The 22,366-nt window shown below is 40.0% G+C and overlaps 1 protein-coding gene across 11 annotated transcripts in view; it reads left to right on the top strand.

The window, feature by feature from the left end:
• LOC125451566 (microtubule-associated protein 4-like) overlaps positions 1-22,366 on the top strand; it is a 344,184-nt gene that overhangs the window by 289,251 nt on the left and 32,567 nt on the right. For 10 of the 11 annotated variants that reach the window (XM_059646156.1, XM_059646152.1, XM_059646155.1 and 7 more), the window contains 4 exons: positions 8,133-8,310; positions 9,307-9,369; positions 10,445-10,770; positions 17,618-17,740. In XM_059646156.1, coding sequence (XP_059502139.1) covers positions 8,133-8,310; positions 9,307-9,369; positions 10,445-10,770; positions 17,618-17,740 — 690 coding nt within the window. The remainder of the gene's footprint in view (positions 1-8,132; positions 8,311-9,306; positions 9,370-10,444; positions 10,771-17,617; positions 17,741-22,366) is intronic. The other variant, XM_059646154.1, reaches the window with a different exon arrangement.

The following is a 22,366-nucleotide window of genomic DNA, read 5'->3' as shown; positions in this document are numbered from 1 at the left end:
TGACTTGCATACACTTAGGGTGATCAATCTATCCTTGGCCTGTCCTACTCTGCACATTCAGCAGAGGGTAGAATTGAACCCGGGTCCCTGGCCCTGGTAATGCATTAGACTGTAAGGTGCCCTCACAGGTCTGCTCCGAACTGGGCAGAAACTTGGACTGGCATGATCCAGTTCTCACAGTCCATGGAGGTATCAGTGGCATAGGTAGGATGAGGAAGAAAGTTCTGCTTGGATTGGCATATGGATGAAAGACTGTTGTAGAAGTGAGTTCTGGTTGATGGAGCACTGGCATCAGTACGGGTAAAGAGAGGGCTGTACTATAGGGATGATCTGCACCTGAGCTGTGCTGGTATCTGTCTTGCAAACTGTATAACTAGAGAAGTCAAGAGGGCTTTAAAGAAGATAATAGGGATGAGGGATCAAGCTTGGTTAGATGTAGCAAATTAAGGTGTAGAGTCAAGGCAGGAAAGCAAAATACTAATGGAAATGGCGGGAAGGGACAGGGAGAATAGATCTAGGAAAACACCAACTGTCAAGATTGGGTGTTATGAATAAAAACAAAAAGATAAAATGGTATCTGAATATGTGTTGTATTTAAAGCAAAGTAAACAAATTGAAAGTGCACATTGAAATAAGTATGTGATGTGATAACTTTTGCAGAGATGTGGCTGCGTGATGAAAAGGATTATGAATATTGAAGGGTATGTGACATTCCAGAAGAGTAGAAAGCTTGATAAAGGTAGATGGTAGACTGTTATTCGAAGATGGCATTGATGCAGTAGTTAGAGACCTTGGTTCAGGAAATCAGGTTGTACAATTGGTCTGGGTGGCAGTTAGGAATAGTGGGGGGAAGGAAGACACTGTAGTGTGTGTCCCCAATTTATGAACATCCAACTTACAAACATGATTCCACATGTGGGTGCAAGTTTAAAGACCTGGTATATGAACATTTCTTGTACTTATCAACAGCTGCTTCACATTGTTCTGCATTGTGTTCTGACTTGCCTGCAGATAGAATTATGAATGGATTCCAGTATGGAATCTCTTTGCAATCCAGGGACTGTATTGGTGGGAGCTCTCTAACAGTAACCATAATGAAGGACAAAATATATAAGAAATGTTGGGTGATAGTGATAAATGGAAACAGTAATTGTGGGTGATTTTAATAACCGGTAAATTGGAAAAATCATCCAAGATTAAGAATGCTTTTGAGTGTTTTTTTAGAGTAGTACATTTCAGAACCAACTAGGTTTCTAGCAGGTAATTATTAGACTTGATAATGTGACAGGGTTAATTCATGATTTCCTGACTAAAGGCACCCAGAGATAGCCGCAATCACAATATTTTTAATTTTGCATCCAACTTGAAAGTGGAAAGAAGACCAAGACTGGTACTTTAAACTTTAATAAGGGCAACTAAGTGGACATGGTGGCTGAATTTGCTAAAGTGAACTGGAATCCTAGACTAGGGGGTAGATTCCAGAGTGAGGTTGGAGTAACAGCCCTTAATATCAAGGCTGCATTCGACCGAGTGTGGCATCAAGGAGCCCTAGCAAAACTGAAATCAGTGGGTATCAAGGGGCAAACGCTCTGGTGTTGGAGTCATACCTGACACATAGGAAGATGGTTGTGGTTGGTGGCGGTCAATCATCTCAGCTCCAGGACATCTCTGCAGGAGTTCCTCAGGGTAGTGTACTAGGCCCAACCATCTTCAGCTGCTTCACCAATGACCTTCCTTCCATCATAAGGTCAGAAGTGGGGATGTTGCTGATGATTGCACAATGTTCAGCACCATTCATGATTCCTCAGATACTGAAGCAGTCCATGTTCACATGCAACAAGATCTGGACAATATCCAGGCTTGGGCTGCCAAGTTGCAAGTAACCTTCATGCCACACAAATACCAGGCTATGACCATCACCCTTTGGCATTCAGTGGTGTTACCATCACTGAATTCCCCCACTGTCAACGTTCTGGGGGTCACCATTGATCAGAAACTTAACTGGACTCACCCACATTTACAGAGTGGATACAAGGGCAGGCCAGAAGTGAGGAATACTGCGGTGAGTAACTCACCACCTGACTCCCCAAAGCCTGTCACTATCTGTTAGGAGTGTGATGGAATACTCCCCACTTGTCTGGATGAGTGCAGCCCCAACAACACTCAAGAAGCTTGACACCATCCAGGACAATGCAGCCCGCTTGATTGGCACTATGCCTACAAGCATCTAGTCTCTCCGTCACCGATGCTCAGTGGAAGCAGTGTGTACCAACTACAAAGTGCACTGCAGAAATTCACCAAAGATCATCAGACAGCACCTTCCAAACGCACGACCACTTCCATCCTGAAGGACAAGGGCATCAGACATATGGAAACACCACTCCCTCCAAGTTCCCCTCCAAGTCACTCACCATCCTGACTTGAAAATATATCACTGTTCCTTCACTGTCGCTGGTCAAAACACCTGGAATTTCCTCCCAGTAGCATTGTGGGTCAACCCACAGCAGGAGGACTGCAGCAGTTCAAGAAGGCAGCTCATCACCATCTTCTCAAGGGCACCTAGGGATGGACAAGAAATGCTGGCCAGTCAGCGATGCCAACATCCCACAAACGGATAGAAAAAAAATCAGTTGAGAGGAAGTGACAGGCATTGAAACATAGAAATAGAGTGGAAGAAGGCCATTTGACCTATTTGGTGTTGCTTTGCCGTTCAGTATGATGATGGCTGATAATCTAACTCTGCACACTTTTTTTCTTATTTTCTCCCTAATACCATTTGATCGTTTTAGATCAAGGGTTATGTTCAAAGGAATATTTTGAAAGTCTTGAAACTTCAACAAAGAAATTCTGAACGGAGGATCTGCGATCCATGGATGGCTAAAGTTGATGAAAACATCAAACTCCAGAAAAAACATAATTGCGCACAGCTGAATTGCAAGTCATATGATTGGTCAGAATATAAATAATGGCAGAGAATGACAAACTTCAGGAGGAAGAAATTATGGTATGGAAAGAGCTAGCTAGGAATGTAAAAATGAATGGCAAGATTTTCTGCAGATATTTTGAAAGGAGAAGAGCAGGTGAAGTGAGAGCTGGTCATCTAGGAGAGTTAGTAGTAAACAGAGAAAATGGTAGATGAAATGAATAAATACGTTGCTTCTGTATCCTCTATTGTGGCACAGTTTTCTAGAATATTAATCCAGAGAATCGTGTGTTACAGTGGGAACTGAATTTGAAACCCATCATGGCAAATGGTGCAAATAGAATTTTGAAAAATCCGGTATTAAAAGCCTAATGATAACTATTGCCAATGTTGTGAAAATCTATCTGATTCTGTGTTTTAGGGAAGGAAAATTGCTGTCCTTGCCTGATCTGGCCTACTTATGACTTTAGACCTGCAGCATACCTATAGAGTTGTATCTTATAGGCAATGGCCCAGTGGTATGACGTCAGGAGGGATTTGCCCTGGAAGTCTGCAACATCGATTCTGGACTGCATGAAGTCTCAGTATCAGGCCAGATGTGGGACAAGGAAGCTGTCTGCTGCTTAGCACATGCCATACCCTTAACTGATGAATCAGTATTCCTCTAAGTTGAACACCATTTGGGAGGAAGTGCTAAGGATGGCAAAGGTGTGCACTGGGTGTGGGCTTTAATATCCAATACCAACGAAGAGTCAGCAGCACCACTACTGAGTGAACAGTTCAGGTCCTAACGGACATAGCTGCTGGATTTGGTCTGCTACAGGTGAAGGAAGCAACAAGATGGAAAAGCATGCTTGACCTCATCCTCCTCAATCTGATCCACCTTGGCCTCTTCAGAGGTCCCAGGGATTATAGATACCAGTCTTCAGCAATTTGATTCACCACGTGATACCAAACAGTTGGAGGTGCTGGATACTGCCAAGGCAATGGGTCCTGACAATATTCTGGCAATAGTAGTGAAGACTTGTTCCAAAACTTATCACATCTCCATTTAACCTGTTACCTACAACACTGGTCATCTATCTGGCAATGTGTAAAGTACACAAAAAGCAAGATACATCAAGCCTGACATATCACCATCCTCCTCTATCCATTCTTAATCTCCAAGCAAATGGCCCTATAAATAGTAGATGCATTGATTCTATAGATTCTGGAACCATTTCTGTGGCTGCAGAGATGCCTATTGTAATCCCTCCTATTTTAGAAGGAGAGAGAACTGAGTTGTAGACCAGTCCACTTGACATCAAGAAATGCAAGACGTAGGAGATTTGATAGCCGATCACCTGGAAAACAGTGACAGGCTTAAATAGAGTCAGTAGGGATTTATGAAAGGCAAATCATGCTTGACAAATCTAGAGGAATTTTTTGAGGATGTAACTAATAAACTTGATAAGAGGGAATAAGTGGATGTGGTTTACTTGGATTTTCCAAAGGCTTTTGATAAGGAGCACGTAAGGGATAAACAAGTAAAATTAAACCACATGGGATTGGGTATTGTGCACTGACGTGGATAGAGAAATGGTTGGCAGTCAGGAAATGGTAGAAATACATGGGTTATTTTCCAAGTAACGGGCAAAACGTCAATGCTTGGGCCTCAGCTATCCACAATATGCTGATGATTTAAAAGAGAGAAGAAAATTAAAATCTACATGTTTGCAAATAACATAAAGCTGGATGGGAGAGTGACCAAGTAAGGAGAACGCAGAGACAAGTTGAGTATATGCAGATGCAATGCAGATTAAGTATAATATGAGTTAATGTGAGGCTGTTTGGTAGCAAAAACAGGAAGGCAGATTGTTATGGTTATAGTTTGGGAAAGGAAAGGTACAAAGAAACCTGGGTGTCTATTTGCCCCAGTTGCTGAAAGTAGGCATGTAGGCGTAGCAGGTGATGAAGAAGGCAAATGGTATGTTGGGCTTCATAGCGAGAGGATTTGAGTAGAAGAGCAGAGGTATCTTGCTCCAATTGTATAGTGCCTTGGTGAGACCGCGCCTGGAATATTGTGTGCAGTTTTTGTCGTCTTGTCTGTGGAAGGATATTCTGACTATGGAGGAAGTGCCCCAAAAAAATTTTAATCTCTTATTCTCTTTGTGACTCTTGCCCGAAGCCATATGTGTGTCCCCTTGTCATTGTTCCCGCAGCTAACAGAGAGTTTATTTTTCTTGCCTATCTTATTTAAATCTCATACACTATCCCTCAATCTCTTTCGGTCCGAGAAGTGAAACCCCATTTCTTTAACCTTTTTGGAGGTAAAATCCCCATCCCTACAAGCATTCTGATAAATTTTCACAGCATCTTCCCAAAGAGCCATGTATCTTTCCTGAGGTGATCAGAAAACACTAGGGGACTAACCAGAACTATATGAATATTCAGCTTAAATTACCTGCTTTTGTTCTCGTTGCCTGTATTTAAGACCGTCATGGTCCCACATACTTTGCTAAATGAGTTTTCAAAATGTCCGACTATCAAAGAGAGTTGCACATGAGCCCCAGAACCCTCTGCAGTTCTGTTACTTACAGCGATTGTTATTGCATCCATATTGTCTCTGCCTATACTTCTAGCAAAATATGTCACCTCCTAATTCTCTTCATTAAACTCCATCAGCCCATTCTACTAGCCTATCTATATCCTGTTGAGATTAGTTCATACCACGTGGCATGTTAGACTTGATAGAAATGGTGCAGTAGTTTCAGATAACTTTAGAATGTAGAGCTTGATGTTGACAGGAGCAGTATTAAACCTGAAGTCTGCAAAGGTGTGGATCAGACAGATAGGAATGGGAGTCTATTAGTTTGTGGCAAATTCAAGCCTCTGCACAGTCATCTGCCTAACTTGAATTTACACACAAGTACAACTAGTGATCTTCACTATGAAATGGCAGCTGTTATTTCCTAGCATCTCCTAACATTTTTGTTGTTCATTCCATTTGAAAATAAAGTTCAGAATTGAATATTACCTTTTAAAGGAGGTGGATCTGATGGACCCAATAATCTGCAAGTTCTAGGTTGAGAAGTGGTGGAGTTGGAGATGTTTATTGATTTGAGGGAGCAGAAGAGTTCAGCAGGCCTGAGTTAGCAGTGCTATCACAGTCCATTGAAGGCCCAAAAACTAAGGGTACATTTCTACACAACTCTATTCCCCTGGGATGCAAACTCAAAAGGAGCACAGTGGAAAAAGTGCATAGCATAGTATATGATGTCTTATAATATATTTCCTCCCAGGCAAAGTTGGGAGCAAGAATTTGGGATGTTACCCTATTGTCTATATTCAGACAAGCAATTTCATAATATTAAAGTTTATCTTTTTCTTTAGATTTGAATTTGAAGTTGAATCACCTCCACACTCTTCATTCTGTAGAAGTTCCCGTTTTAACAAATTATTTGATGTTGGATTTTGTAGGGTCTATTGCAGTTTGTCAAGGTGCAGTATTCTTTCTCCAGTGTCTATCCTCTTCTGTGTCTGAAAGTACAAACTCATGTTTTAATTCCACAGGCTGTATACACAAATATTTAGCCAAATTCAGAAGTCACACAACACCAGGTTATAATCCAATAGGTTTATTTAAAATCATAAGCTTTTGGAGTGCTGCTCCTTCATTAGCTTTAGCCATGTAACCATTCTTCATCCTCTGAATCTGGGCACCACATGTTGGCATGTGGTTCAACCATGTAAGTCTCTCAGCAAAAGCCTGAGATGTTTTTTATTGTATTATGATCAGAAATAAGAACTATTCTGGTCTTTGCTGTCTGTGACACTAAAACCAGTAATAGTGATGCAGAGGCTATTATTAACACACTTTGAAATTAGAATGAAATCTGTAACAGAAAATTGCAGGTTAGTAGAATGAATTGATTCAATTGGTAGCACATTCATCTTGAAATCTGAAGGCTGTAGGCTCCAGGTTCTAATCTATTCTGTGATTATAACCAGGGTTGAGGGCTATGCTTCGTTATCAAAGTTCCTGCTGTTGGATAATTCCCTCCTTATCCTTTTACATAGATTTCAGTACCTAGAGACAATAATGTCTTTAATCTATTTACTCTCATCTAAACAATAACAGTAAATATCCTTTCCCACCACACAGTGTAGCCCCGTTTCTGAGACTTGTAAATCATAGAATCCCTACAGTGTGGAAATGGGCCCTTCGGCCCAACAAGTTCACACTAACTCTCGGAGAATCCCACCCAGACCTATCCCCCTATAACCCACCTAATCTACAGACCCCTGAACGCTATGGGCAATTTAGCTTAGCTAATCCACCTAACGTGCACATGTGTGGACTGTGGGAGGAAACCGGAGAACCTGGAGGAAAATATTATGATAAATTGTGCAGATGACATCTGTAAGCCTGTTTGTAACCCATGTTTCACAAGTAATTAGAGGTTTCTTTTTTCCCCTCTCTTCAGGAAAACAATGGCATTTGTCTTTAACATTTCTGTTTGGCTGTTTGTTGTCCTGCCAACTACAGTCCTGTCTCTTGTTTTACACTTGCCTATTTATTTCAAGTAGTTTACCAGAGATGTTCGACTTTGCACAGTTTCACACGACAGCTACTTCCTATTTGTGCTTCTTAAATCACGGCTCTGTTGGAAACAATCCTGTGATGCATGCATTCAGACAACTCCTGTTGTGATAAAAGTATGTGTTTCAGAACCTTTTATCCTCAGTGTGGAGAACATGACAAGAGAAGGCAGGATGTTTTTAAAGGGCACAATTTAATCTGTCCTTCCCATGTTGCTTGTTAAATATGAAAGCAATGTAAAAGCATATCAATAATCCTACAGATATCCTTCAATGCAGTGCTCATCCAAGATTCATCCTGTCTGTTCTGTGTTTCATATACATATTAATAATCCAAACGCATTATTTGTAGATATCAGTGAGTTTCCCATTAAAGCGTGCCCATAAATCTTTTAACTTGTTAATCATCTCCATTCATGTTTGTGGACTTTGACTAAAGATACCATTTTATCACTGCTTTGTACTTTAATTGTATACAAATGCTTTTAAAATGGTTGGGAGGTCCACTGACGTGCTCTGTACATCCAAGTGTGCCGTTTTACCCACGGGGTATCAGAGAGCGCCATAGTTTTCCAGTAAATTAATACCACAAAACAAGCATTGATGCAGAAAGCTTCTTCTATTGCAGGCAACTGAGGCTAAGAGTCCAGTGAAGCTCCCCTCAACTAGACCATCGTCTGCAGGTGTGACAAAAACAGCTAGCAACGCTACTGTTAAGAGCAGTACAACGTCATTGCAAAAATTGTCAACTGCTCCTGGGCCCGCTCAGAGAAACAACATGCTCTCCAACCCTAAAAGGCCAACGTGTATGTATTGAAGACTTGAAGTCACTGCAATGTGAATGGACAGTATAGTGGGTTAGCTGCTTCCCTACATACTTTTGTGATGAGTTCCAATATGTCTGGCATGAGACTCTTTTTGCTCATAAAGATTCCACGTGAAGTAAGTTTTGGGAATAATATCAAAAAGTGCTAGAAATACTCAGCCAGCCTGGCAGTAACTCCAGAGAGAAAATCAGAGTTAATATTCCAGGCAGTGACAGAGATTTCAGGCTATCAGCCTGAAGCATTAACACTGTTTGTTTCTTACTCTGCCTGACCAGATAAGTGTTTCTTACATTGTCTTTTTAATTTTTAATTTTCTGTATCAACTTTTTGGTGGGCATATGTTTCTAATTTTATACTAATTGATAATTGCATGCAGAAGGGTGTTAACATTGCTAGCATGGGAAATGCAAAACAGTTCATACAGTAGAGAGAATCTTTTGAGGGGCTGAGATGAGGGAGCTTATTGCTGCCTTTGATTATGCCACACTGACTTAGGTGTAATGTGTGCCTGAATGGGGGGAAAACAATTCACTTTCCCAGCTCTAATATTCTCTAAAGTGCAGACGGAGCTATCCTTCTTCATAAATATATGATCAGTTGTATTAGTCTGATATGCTTTATCCAAATTTTATTATACATCTCTCAATCAAACATTGGAATAATGACCTGTGTTAATCTGCTATTTTGTCATAATGCAGATGTAATGATGTATTAGGTAGCTTCATGCATCAACTATGAAGATGAAGGTTGTAGCTCAAATAAGTATTTTTAAACAACCTGTTCAGCAGTTTCACAATAGATCTGGTGTAAGTGGGACTTGAAACGCTGAAGAGCCTACACCCTGAAGAGTCCTAAGTATAGAGGAAGAACTACTTTCCCTGGCCAAGAGAGAAAACTTTAAATGTCTAAAAGGAGATGGGATAGCAGAATAGGCAGTAGTATTAAAATTATTGTAATTCTATAATTTTTTTTCAGCTATCAAGACTGAACCCAAATCTGCAGAGATGAAGAAGTCTCTGTCTGCAAAATCACCCTTGGGTAATATGAATTCTGTCTGCTGTTCCTTTGGTTGTAGATTTTTATTTTTGACCCAACTGAAACCAATCATTTTGCATTGTCTCTTTAAATATTCACCATTTTAATCCTTCACAGAATCAGTATGAATCAAAACAGTATGTTTTGGAAGAATGTTCAAATCATAGTTGTATTTACAACTGAATCCACTCATGGCTTCTTCCAATGTCTGCATGTGTATCTGTTCTACCACAGTTGCTCGTCAGTGATCAAAAGTCAATCCTGTCTTGTGTCTCAGCACTGGTAGGACGAGCTGTGCTTCATTAACTCAGGTGTGCTTTGACTAATTGTTGACCACCCTTCCCTCCAACACAGGACCAACTAATATCAAAGACCGCACAAACCTGAATTCTCATCTAATGTAGTGGGCCACTAAACCATAAAATCAGATGTGTCAACAATGAAGTTGCTGGAAAAGCTCAGCGGGTCTGGCAGCATCTGTGAAGGAGAAAACAGAGTTAACATGTTGGGTCCGGTGACCCTTCCTCAGTTTTTTTGGTTTTTAAATCAGATGTGTCATTGGAATAGCCTAGATCCGTTAGTCTAATGGATAGTGGTCAGTGACAATCAGCTAACCTGTTAGGATGTAGATGTGAGAAATGAGTTGAGACTTGACCCTTTCTTTGGAACAATGTTTGGGTTTTTTTTTGGTGCTTTCGCTCTTATTTAAATGTCTTTTAGTGCCAAAACAAAACCCTGTTTTCTCAATAAATCCTCAAATAGGTTTAATGATGTCACCAAATAGTGACAGTATGCCCATAACAATTCACATAATTCAAGAGAGAGTTTGGTGATCTTAAATTTGGAATATTCCAGAACTAATGAAGGGATACGAAAGAACCTATATTTTGTTTAAATCTGGCGATCAGTGAGAGCAGTCTTCTGTCTTGTAGTACTGTCGATTTGTGGAATAATTTCTTTATTTTTATAGTAGTTGCTCATTTTGCCAGAGAGGTTTAAAATACTAGATTAGCTTGGCAGAGAAACTGATATTGTGAAGAAAATACAAAAATTTGTTTTTGTTTTTATTTCGCCTAAGGTGAGACAGGACGTCCAAAGACTGCTTCCTCAACCTCTGTTAAGAGCACTGGCACTACTCCAAGTACACCAAGCACACCAATGGGCAGTAGTACCCCTGCAACACCATCTAACACCTCTCGGCCACCCAGAACTTTGGCATTGAAGACAACAGCTGCTTCGGAGGCAAAGAGGGTTGCACCCATTCCTCGTGCTCCTTCAAAACCCACTGTAGCATCAGCTCCAAAGCAGCTCCGACCAACCAGTGCTCCAGCACCCGACCTAAAAAATGTCAAGTCGAAAATTGGATCCACAGATAATATCAAGCACCAACCTGGAGGAGGGAAGGTAAGAGTTTGTTTGTTTACCTCCAAAGAAAACAGGCAGTGAGGTTTTGATTCTAGTGTCTGTTAACCCAGTCCAATTAGGGTTACAAGAAAACAAATACTACAAACTTGAAATGAGATATTGTCTGGTACATATAAGCTACCTGGTAGAACAAAAATTCATCCCTATAACACTCTAATTTCTCATGAACGAAAATGAAAACTTGCATTTCAATAATGTCTTTCACCACCTCAGGACGTCACCAACATTTAAGTGCAAACACTAGGAAAATTTGATGGCTGCTGCATTTGTGTAAATATAAATAATATCTACAATTTTCACACTTAATTGTAAGTATTTGTTATTGTTCATAATTTCCATATAATGAGTTTCTTGTCTTCTTCCCGTTATCTTTTTTTTCAATGTGGTGACAAGAATGGTATACGGTACAGGTGTGCTTAAAATGTGCCTGTGAGCAGCCTGTAAATGTTTAATTTGGTTTCTGGGGACTTGTATACTTCTGGAAAAGGGAAGATAATGGCCTTTGTTAACATCTGAAAGAGTAGACCACCAACACTGGTGGCACAACCCTGTTGTTAATGCCTTAGACTGAAGACTGATGAAGATTATTACTTAAGGTATTGTTCCCCTCCATCCAGAAACAATGTGCAGCTTTCTTCAGCTTGTTCTGTATCTAATTATAATCTAACTGGACTTAGCAGAATAATGCAATTTGTTATGGCCTATCCTGACAAACCTTTTGGCCAAGTTTATGAGGAGTACTCATTTATTTCAGAGTTTTAAATGTCTTTGAGGCCCCCAAACATAAGGCTTAGCAAAATTAAAGTCCATAACTGTGTAAAGAACAATGGTAGTATGGATACAAAAAACAGAAATATTAAAGTTGCTATTCTGACTAAAGGTTAGTTACATTCAGTGTTCCCAGGGTTAGTTTTCAGGTCTGTTTCTCCTTTTGACATATGGCACATCTTCAGGGCATCTTTTCAAAGTTTGCACATGATAGGCATGTGCCAAAGTGAATATTGATTCATTAGGGGATGAGACTGGGGAGTTAGTGCAGAAGACAGAAATGGCAAATACGCTATATCAATGTTTTGCCTTCATTTCATGGTGGAAGATACAAATACCATCCCAATGGTAATAGGTAATGCAGAGATTATAGAAAAGAATGAACTTAGAACAATGATCATTATGTTGTGTAAAAAGTATTGAGAGAACTAAAGGGAGTGAAAGAAGATGCACCTCTAGGCCCTGATGGCCTACATCCGTGGGTCTCGAAGGAGGTGGCACCAGAGATAGTGGTTACAGTATTCCAAAATCTCCTGAATACAGAAAAGGCTCCAATGGATTGGAGAAATGTTAATATAATACCTTTATTCAAAAAGGAGGCAGGCAGAAAGTAGAAAACTACAGACCAATTATTTTAATGGCTATCGTTGGGAAATCATTAGAGTCTATTATTGAGTCATAGTTATGGAAGACTACAGCACAGAAAAAGGCCCTTTGGCTCATTTGAGTCTGCACCAATCAAAAACAAGTCCCCAACTATTTTAAAGATAGTAGGAACTGCAAATGCAATTTTCTGAAGAAGGGTCTAGGCCCGAAATGTCAGCTTTCCTGCTCCTCTGATGCTGCTTGGCCTGCTGCCCTACACCTTGTTATCCCTGACTATTTTAGTGACATTTTCTAGCACTTGCCCCATAGCCAGGTATGCCTTGGCACCACAAGTGTATGTCTAAATATTTCTTAAATGTTGTCAAGGCTTCTGCATCTACCAGCCTTACAAGCAGTAAGTTCCAGATTCCCACCACCCTCTGGGTGAAAAACATTTTTTCTCTCAACTCTTCTAAACCTTGTGCCTCTAACTTTAACTTTAAAACTCTGCTCCTTGGCCATCGATTCCTCCATTAAGGGGTAACGCTTCTTCCCATCTACCCTGTCTATTCTCCTCATAAATCTCATGTATCTCAATCATGTCTGCCTTTAGCCTCTGCTTCTCCGAGAGCAACCCCAGTCTACCCAATCCAATTATCCAAAAATTAAGAAAGAAATAACAGGATGTTTGGAAAGTTGGTGTGTTTTTATGAAGAGGTAGGTTGTGTTTGACTAATTTACTAGTGCCCTTCAAAGATATAACCAGCAAACTGAATAACGGGCATCCTGTAGATATATGGGATCTGGACTTCCTGAAAGCATTTGATAAGGAGCTGCATAAAAGTTTACTACCCCAGATAAGATCACATGGAATTAGGGGTAATTTATTGGAAAGAGGACTAGCCAACCAGCAGAGAGTCAGGCTGAATGGGTCTTTCTGTGGCCAGCAAGATAAATTAGTGGAGTACCACAGCATTCACTCCTTAGACCTCAACTATTTACAATCTGTAGATGACATTAAAGAATAGGAAAGGCAGTTAAAATAAAGAAAGAGCAAATTTGCAAATGGATATCGATAGTTTAGACGAATGGGCCAAAATTTGGCAGATGCAGTTTGAGATAAGAAGGCTGATATTATTGGTCGGAAGGATGTAACACATTATCTAAACGGGGAGAAACTTCAGAGTGCTTAGGCGTACAGGGATCTGGGTGTCCTCGTGCGTGAGTTGTAGGATAAGGGATGGCAGCTTTAAAACGGAGAGAAGGAGAATTTACTTCTCAAATGTTGCGTTTGTGGAATTTATTAACTCGGGTGTTAGGGCATAGAATTTTAAACAGTAATGGGTCAAACAGTTATAAGGGGAGTGGGTAGAAAAATGCAGTTGAGGCTAGGATGAAATCAACTATGATCATATTGAATGGCTGGGCAGGCTCAAAGAATGAAATTGTCTACTCCTGCTCCTTGTTCTTGTGATCTAATGTAATCTTAGAAATACAGTTAGGAATGAGGAGTAGAGTAAAACTCATCAGGAAAACAGATGGATGAAACCTAAGATCCAGGCGGGTCTTGATAGAATGGATGCTGAGAGGATGTTTCCCCCTGTGAGGAGTCTAGAACTAATTTACAAACAAGGTGTCTCTAATATTGATTGAAGATGATGCAGCAACAGAGAGATGTAAAAGTGTACAGAAATATTTGAAGGCCTTAAGCTAACTGAGAAGCGACTTTTTTAAAAATATGGTATGGTTGTCTTATTGATCCAGGAATGGAATACTAAAGCAATTCTAATAAAATATTGGTTAGCTAGGAGAGTATTGTGTTCCATTCTGGACATGACACCTCCGGAACTTGCCAGGGCATTAAGGAAGGTATGGCAGCAAATTATTAAAATGAGAGATTTCAGTAATGTGGAAAGACTAGAGAAGTTGATGTTCTAGGAACACAGTTTAGAAGATGTTTGATAGAGGTTTTCAAAAGCATGCACAATTTTAGTAACGTAACCAAGAAGTGACCCAACAGGTAGTAGGTAGTAGACACCAGTACAAGGGCATTACGACAAAAGGGAATTGCAGGAGAAACGGACACGACGGGAGGATACGTTTGTTATGTAGTAAGTTGCTATGAGCTGTAACGAATGTCAGAAGATGTGTTAGAAACAGGTTTGTTTGTGCATTCACGGGAGGATTAGATGTTTAAATAGAAAATGTTTACAGTTTAATTAGATTGCTGCACCAAAGAGGTGACACAAGACAAGCCCTTCCATGGTGTATCAGCCTGTGATTCTCTAACTCTTGAACACTCGGCTGCTGTTTTTGGGACACCTCTGCAGCAGTTCCTCAGAATAGTGTACTGGCTCAATCATCTTCAGCTGTTTATCAATTGCCTTCCCTCCATCTTAAGATTAGAAGTAGGGATGTTTGTTGGTTATTGCACCATGTTCACCATTCATGATGTGTTAGATACTGAAGTTATCCACCTCCAAATGTAGCAAGATCTGGGCAGTATCCAGACTTGAAATTACAAATGACAAGCAAGCTTCATGCCACAAAAGTGCAACATACAGGCCATCTCTCACTACTGTCCCTTGATATTCAGTGGCACTACCATCACTGACACCCTGCCATTGCCATCCTAGGAGTTATCGTTGACTTAAAACTAAACCAGACCAGCCGTACTTTGGCTACAAGATCAGGTCATAGGTTTGACACCCTACAATGAGTGATTCCTCTCCTGACACTCTAAATCCTGACACAAAGTTGAAGACACAAGTCAGGAATGTGATGGAATACTCTCCACTTGTTTGAATAGACATAGCTGTAACAATGCTCAAGAATCTTGACACCATCCAAGACACAGTAGTCCACTTAATTGGCATTGCAGCCACAAACAGCAGATAAGAGGACAATTGCAAGAAAGGGGCAGTCACCGCGGGACTGAGGATGTTGTACTTAAATGACTGCAGTGTAAGAAATATGGTAAATGAGTTTATAATGCCGATTGAAATTGGCGAGTTCGATATTGTAGGTATCGTAGAAATATGGCTGTAAGGGGATCACGTCTGGGAACTAAATATCTAAGGATATGTATCATATCGAAAGGACAGGCAGATGGGCAGAGGGTTGAGGTTGGCCTGTTAGTAAGAAATTCAATTAAATTGATATCAAGAAGCAATATATGATCAGAATGCATAAAATCTTTATGGGTAGAGTTGAGGAATTATAAAGGAAAAAAAGACCCTGATGGGAGTTATGTACAGGCTCTCTACCAGTAGTCAGGATACGGGCAGAAAATACATTAGGAGATAGAAAAGGCACAATTACTATAATCATGATGGACTTTAGTATTCAGGTGGACTTGGAGAATCAGATTGGTAGCTGATCTCAAGGAAAGGAATTTGTAGGATGTCTATACGATGTTATACTGAGATTGTATGAGGTTTTGGTCAGACAGCATTTGGAATATTGTGAGCTGTTATGGGCCCTGTATCTAAGGCAGGATGTTCTTAAAGTGGGTGCAGAGGAGGTTTACAAGAATGATACTAGGAATGAAGGGCTTGTCACATGAGAAGCAGTTGAGGACTCTGGATCTGTACTAAGTGGAGTTTAGAGGGATGAGGGGTATCTTATTTAGACAATGCTGAGGCCTGGGTAGAGTGGACATGGAAAAGATGTTTCCCACTAGTAGGAGATTAGGACCCGAGGGCAGTGCCCCAGAGTGAAGGAACGTTCCTTTAAAACTGAGATGAATAGGAATGTCTTCAGCCAGAGGTTAGTTAATCTCGTTGTCATAGAGGGTTGCGGAGGCCATGTCAGGACAGGCAGTAGAAAGGGATTGAGAAATGTATCAGTCCTAATCGTCAGGCAGAGCAGACTCAATGGGCCAAATGGTTTAATTCTGGTCCTGCATCTCATGGTCTTTTCCGCATAGCCCTTCACTCCATGCTGATTTAAAATTGGTCAGCCTTAGCCTTGAATAAGCCTAATGACTCCACCTCAGTGGCTCTCTATGATAAGTACAAGTAAATGCAAAAATTTGCAGCCTTCTCAGAAGAAATCTGTCAGCGTCTGTATCTTTGTGTGATCCCTTGTTCTGAGATTGCACTGTGGTCCTAGCCTCTCCCGCAACCTCTCCGCATCGCCCCTCTTGAGTCCTCTGAGAATCTAGCATGTTTCAGAAAGGTTGTCTGTCATTTGATTATACTCAAGAGTGTATGCCCAAGATGGTACTCCCCTCCTCATAAAACAGTCTCTTACCTAGTTTCAGCATATTGAGCCTTCTCCTGATGGCCCCAGATGCCAATATATCTTCCCTTAGATGAGAAGCCACAATGTTCAGATTTGCTGCCATGATCTGACTAGTGTCTTGTATTGTTTCAGCAAATCCTCCTTTCTTTTATACTCCAGCCCCTTTGAACTATCTAGGGATGGGCAACAAATATTGGCCCAGCCAGTAGCATCCTCGTCCTCTGAATAAATTATAAAAAAACTTTAGAGCTGACCATCAGCTGCTTTTGTGCTAATTTCTCCCCATCTTGAGAAATTTGTATATTCTGATATATAGGACTTTTGTTGTTAAATGCTACATAATACATTGCCTAAGAAGAAGTGGCCATGTGTGGACATCTCACCAGGATATTTGATTTTAGATGTTGTAGATGAGCTCAATCCACTTTTTGTTCAATATCTGTGCTCTGCATTTTCCAGCTGGATGCAATGGATAGAAAACAGGATTGGGAATTTTCCTAGTTCCTTGAAACCAGTTATATCAACTTTTGCTTTCCTAGTGAATATTAGCTTGTTTACCTGTTTTCTGTTTATAATTGGTTACTGCAAAGCTCAGCAGTACTTTTATCTTCCAAGTGATGAATAATTAAAATTAATTGTAATGTAAATGTGTAATCTGTTGATAACTCTGCCCAGTATTATGGTCTGGTGATTGCTTGAATACACGTGCTTCTTGAATTCTCTTTGCATTGACTAAATAACACTTGGATTTTAGGATGGCTCAAGAAAATGTTTTCTTACAATTAAAATTGTTTGACATCTGAAGAAAGTTGAGCAGTGGAACGAGGGTGTGGTATACATTTAATTTAGAGTGTTCCATTTTTAAGTTCAAGCAAAAGAAAAGTTTAATTTTTTTTATAGAAAGGATAACCTTTACTTCAAATTGAGATGTACCATTTTGGGCTAATTCCTTATTTATAATCCTGGTTCTGTTTTACTTCTACTGAGAAAATGTGTTTTGGAACATCAGTGAATAAGCAACTTTTGGAATCAAGTCAAACTGTAAGGAAATGAAATGTGCAACGTTCTATAAAACGTTGTCCTATTGTGCCATGATATGAATTTTTTTAATGTTAATTGTGCCCTCTGGGATAATTATTCGATTCCATTTCATTCTAGGGCATTTTTCTTCATTACATCTGTCTGTGTGCTTGTTTTTTTCCCTCCATCCCTTTTGTTGTCCATTTAGGCTAAACCAATAGAGAAAAGACCTGAACCGGTAAGATTGAGCCGAAAAGCTGAATCCAGCACTGTGACTCGAGTTACTAAAACCACAACCATGAAAGATAGCCAAAAACAAACCAATGGCAAAGTGAGTGAATGAAAACATCACTTTTTTGATTTTTAAATTCATTTTTAAGTTCAATATATGTCTCTGCATTTCAGTATGATTTTCCATCATGATCCCTGTGAACATAAATGAAGATTGTTCATAACGTGGAATGGTGCAGTGGAATACTTCTCTCTTAGGGAATTTGGTTCAAGCAAAGTGAACACTGATATAATTGTCTGAACAACAACAAGAATTTGCATTTATATAGCACTGTTAATGTTGAAAAAATTCTGGCTCTAACTTCCTTCTCACTTCATCCTTCCATTCATTCTCGCTTCATCTGCACATTTTTGCTCCATCTTTCTGCACCTCCTTTTTCTTTTCTTGCCTCTTTCATACTTTCTCAATCATTCTGCCAAGTTCCACCTTCACTGCCCCTTTGTTCCCTTCTCCTGTTCCTGTGTTATTCTCTGAATCTTCTGCTTCTCATTTCAATCCTCTCCCATTCTGCTATATTATTCTCTCCCCTCACTTTGTCTCTTGCTGTTTTCCTCTTCTTCCCACCTTGTGTTATCTGTCCCCCTTTATTTCTGGTGCCAACATGGTGGACCGAATAGCATCCATTTGCAATGTAACAGTTCTGTGAATCTTCTTAACCCTGTCCCCCGACTCCTGCTTCCAGCCTCCATCTTTGTCTCCTTTACCTCCCTCTTGATAATGAAGGTGGAGTTGTAGTTGTTCCAGATAAGGAAAAGATACATTTTTTACTAAGAGAGGATATGCTGGTGGAATCAAAAACATAATTCTATTGAAGATAAGAAACAATAAAGGAGCTATTATGCTACTTGGCATACTTTGGTGTATTTTCAATACCTAAATAGTGAGAAGGACAAAGGAGCAAATAAATTATTGAGAGTGTCATACTCTCTGGAAGGCAAGTTGTACTTTTCTTGGGGTAATCACAAAAGTAGAAGATTTTATATAAAGTATGCATAATTTTGACAGAAAACAGAGGCCATGTTTCTGTATGTAACAAGAATTTCTCTTTATTACAAATAAGTAGACACTAGTCATAGGTAAGCTATTCTGAACCTTAAGCCATTAACTCTGCCATTTACTGGAGTTTTAATTGGTATATAAACTATGCATATATGCAGGCAGACATAGACACATGCAGACAGACAAAGAAACACAACATGGCTGTTATAGATGGAGGAAAAGATGAAGAAAGTGATCCCTATTCATTGTTTCTTGGTATAATTCTTGTACTGCTCAGGACACTGATTTTTTTTTTCCCTTCTCCAGATGCTTGCATTTGTTTACAGGAGGCACAGGGTAACTCGCTCACACTTAAGGTCTGACTTACTTGTTAAAAGTCAGACCTCACAGCAATTGCTGAGGGAAATTTATATGTTTGGTTTGCATCATGTTTGTGTTTTTTTCCCCCTGTGGAGAATAGATACAGCTCAAGAGTTTTCGGAGACCTGATGGCTTTTTGCTGTCTTGTTCACGCCCCAAGCTGTTCAGCTATCTGGAAGCTAATCACATAATTAGTGTTATGGTCACTAGTTCACAGACCAGTCAGCTACTTGTTGCCAGCTGAATCTCCATTTGTACATTTCCCTCCTCTCCAGTTCATTTGTAAACCTTCTCACCATGTGTGAACCAGCTTTTGTGTAAAAAGGCACCTTTCAAAAATTGCGCCAACCCATCAACAACGTTTTGTGTTTTTAAAACCATTCTTTTTCCATTTCAGTCCACAATCAAAAATACAGAAAAAAAAGCTAGTTTTTGTATCTCTCTACCCTTCAAAAGATGAAACGGTTTTTAAAAATACACTTATGTTTTTGATGTGCACTGACGATTTGGTTTTGGTATGGGGCATTGTTTCAACATGTGCAGTTGATTTGAAACTTGAAATTGTGGTTGTGAGGAAAGTAATAATTTCAAGAATGCAGGGTTGGTGGTTTTGGTCAGGTATTTGTCAAATAAAAAGTTCAAAGCAGAAAAGTATAATATGCTTTGGGATGAAGAATCAAAAATACAGGCTGAGCAGTATAATTTTGAAGTGGATGATGAAAGGTTCTTGAAATATTTGTGCACAAATCTTGTAAAGGTAACAGAGCAGCTAAAAATGTCCAACAGGTGTTGGACTTCTAAACAGAGTCATTGTGTGCAAATTCAGGGAAGTTGTGATAAATTTATATGAAAGTAATAAATCAGTCTCAGTTAGTGTATCAATGTATATCCAAGTCTGAGCGTCATACTTGGGAACAACATGAAGGAATTGGAGAGGATATAGAAGAGGATGTTTCCACGTATGAGAATTAGTTATCCAGGATATACAAGAGAAGCCCTTCCTAGAGCAGAGGAAGATAAGTGGCTGTTTGATAGGGGCATTTAAAATTATGGAGCATAGATACAGCAAATAAAGAAAAACTACTTCTGTAGCCAGAAAGCAATTTTCAGGTGATATGAGGAAAGATATTATTGTGCAGTGAGTGGTTAGGACTTGAAATATATATTCACATAAAATAGTGGACATAGATGCTGTAACAGCATTCAAAGGAGAATTGAATAAATACTTGGAACAATAAAATATAGTAGAGGAATATGGACAAAGGGCAAAGGAGTGGTAAAGCTGAATTGTTGTTTTGAAAGAACCTTAGCAGAGCTGATGTGCGTACCCTGTTCATTGATCTGTGGGATGAGAACTAGCCTGTTCAGTCCCATGAAGATCCAAGACACACACCCTCAACCCTGAAAACTCTGGGAAGATGTCAACCTTAAAGAAACAGCTGATGTTGGCAACAGTTCTACAATTCCTTCCTTTCCCAAATCCGTGACAGTTGCACCAAGTAAACTGTGACACTGAGCAGGGAGTGTGCATGCCTGTAATTACGGAGCTAGCAAGAACGCATTCAGTCTTTATCCAATACATGCCATAAACTGGAGCGCTGAGATCACAGTCAATGGAGGCTGAAATTTGCTGAGCGATCTTGCTTTGTTGCCAGTAGATACAGTTCAAACCTTGCTATAAGGCAAAAGGAAATAAAATCCTTAGGTTTAAAATAAAATGGTATTTGGACTTTAATTATGGTGTTTGTTGCTAATCCTTTTTAAAGTAGTGCAGTTAACGCTTGTTAGGGTTACAAGGAGTAGGATGAGTTTGTGTTGTAGTGAATCTCGGATTAAATTTTGAAGATGACAGACTTGTCTCTCGGGTTTACTGTCATTCACCTGATTTAATATGACAATGTCTGTGGGGGCTGGAGGAGAAAAAGAAGTTGTCAGATGGTGCCTTAGCAGCAATGTAATAATAATTCAGCCAGCAACTAAGTTAGTTATGGAATCTGCTACTGTTGTAATGGAAACAACAAGGCATAGTTGCACATGTAAAATTATATGCCACACTGTAGACTCCTATTTAAATGACAGTGCAGTTGAATGAGACTATAATTAATATTTGTTGCAGATGAACTATGTTTAAGATGGAGAAAAGAGCAGAAGGATATGGCAACTTTGTAGGAAAACATCAGTATTTGTGGGAACTGAAGTCAGAATGATCGCTGAGTTGTGGGTGTAGAATGTCTTGATCAGAAAGTTGAGGATGTTAGGCCTTGAGAAATGTGAGTTAAGGCATTCCTTCAAGCATGATCACTTGGCAACCTGTTGGGAATTGTGTATCAATATTGATGTTCGGATGGCTTGTTGAACTTACCTGGCCTCCTAGCTAGTGAATCTTTTATCCTTTTGTGGAATATAGGCATTGCTGGCTAGGCTCCCGTTTGTTGCTAATTCCTAATTGCCCCCAAGAAAGTGGAAGTGAGCTACTCTCTTAGATTACTGGAATCCATGGGGCATAAGGACACCCACATTCTGTTGAAAGGGGATTCCAGGAATTTTGCGTCAGTGATGGTGAAGGAATGACAGTGTAATCTAAAATCAGAATAATGTGTGGCTTGGTGTAGAACCAACAGGTCGTGGGGTACCCATGCATTTGTTTCCCTTGTCCTTGGAAGATGCTGTTAAGTGAATTTAAATGAGTTACTGTAGTGCATCCTGTAGATGGTACACACTGCTACCACTGTGTTGGTGCAGGGAGGGAATGTTGAAGGTGATGATGGATGCCACCTAAGCAGGTTGCCTTGTCCTGGATAATATTAAGCTGCTTGAACTGTGGTGGATCTGCACCTGTCTAGGCAAATAGAGGGTTTTCCATTGCAGTTCCGATTTGTGCTTTGTCGATGGTATGCACTTGGGGATAGAGATGGTTGACCACCAACAGCTGCAACCAACCATCTTCACGTTACTTATAACTCCAGCTAGTGGAGAGTTGTCCCCCAATTCTCGTGACTCCAGTTTTGTTAGTGCTCCTTGTTACCATTTTTGGTCAACTGCTGCCTTGATGTCAAGAGCAGTCCCTTTCACTTCACCGTTGGCATTCACATATTTGATCCATGTTTGAAAAAAGGCTACAGTGAGGTCAGGAGCTGAGTGGCCCTCTAGAACCTAAACTGAGAATCAGTGAGGAGGTTATTGCTAGTGCAAGTGCTGTTTAGTAGCAATGTTGATGACACCTAGCTGCTGTGACTGGTGCACTTCATGAACTGGAGATGGCCTCCACTGAAGCAGACATAGGAACTGTGTAATCCTTAAGTAGTT

This window comes from Stegostoma tigrinum, chromosome 5 (genome assembly GCF_030684315.1).
Source record: "Stegostoma tigrinum isolate sSteTig4 chromosome 5, sSteTig4.hap1, whole genome shotgun sequence".
Lineage (NCBI taxonomy): Eukaryota > Metazoa > Chordata > Chondrichthyes > Orectolobiformes > Stegostomatidae > Stegostoma > Stegostoma tigrinum.
Note: the sequence above shows the minus strand (reverse complement) of the source record. Positions and strands in the feature narration are given on the sequence as shown.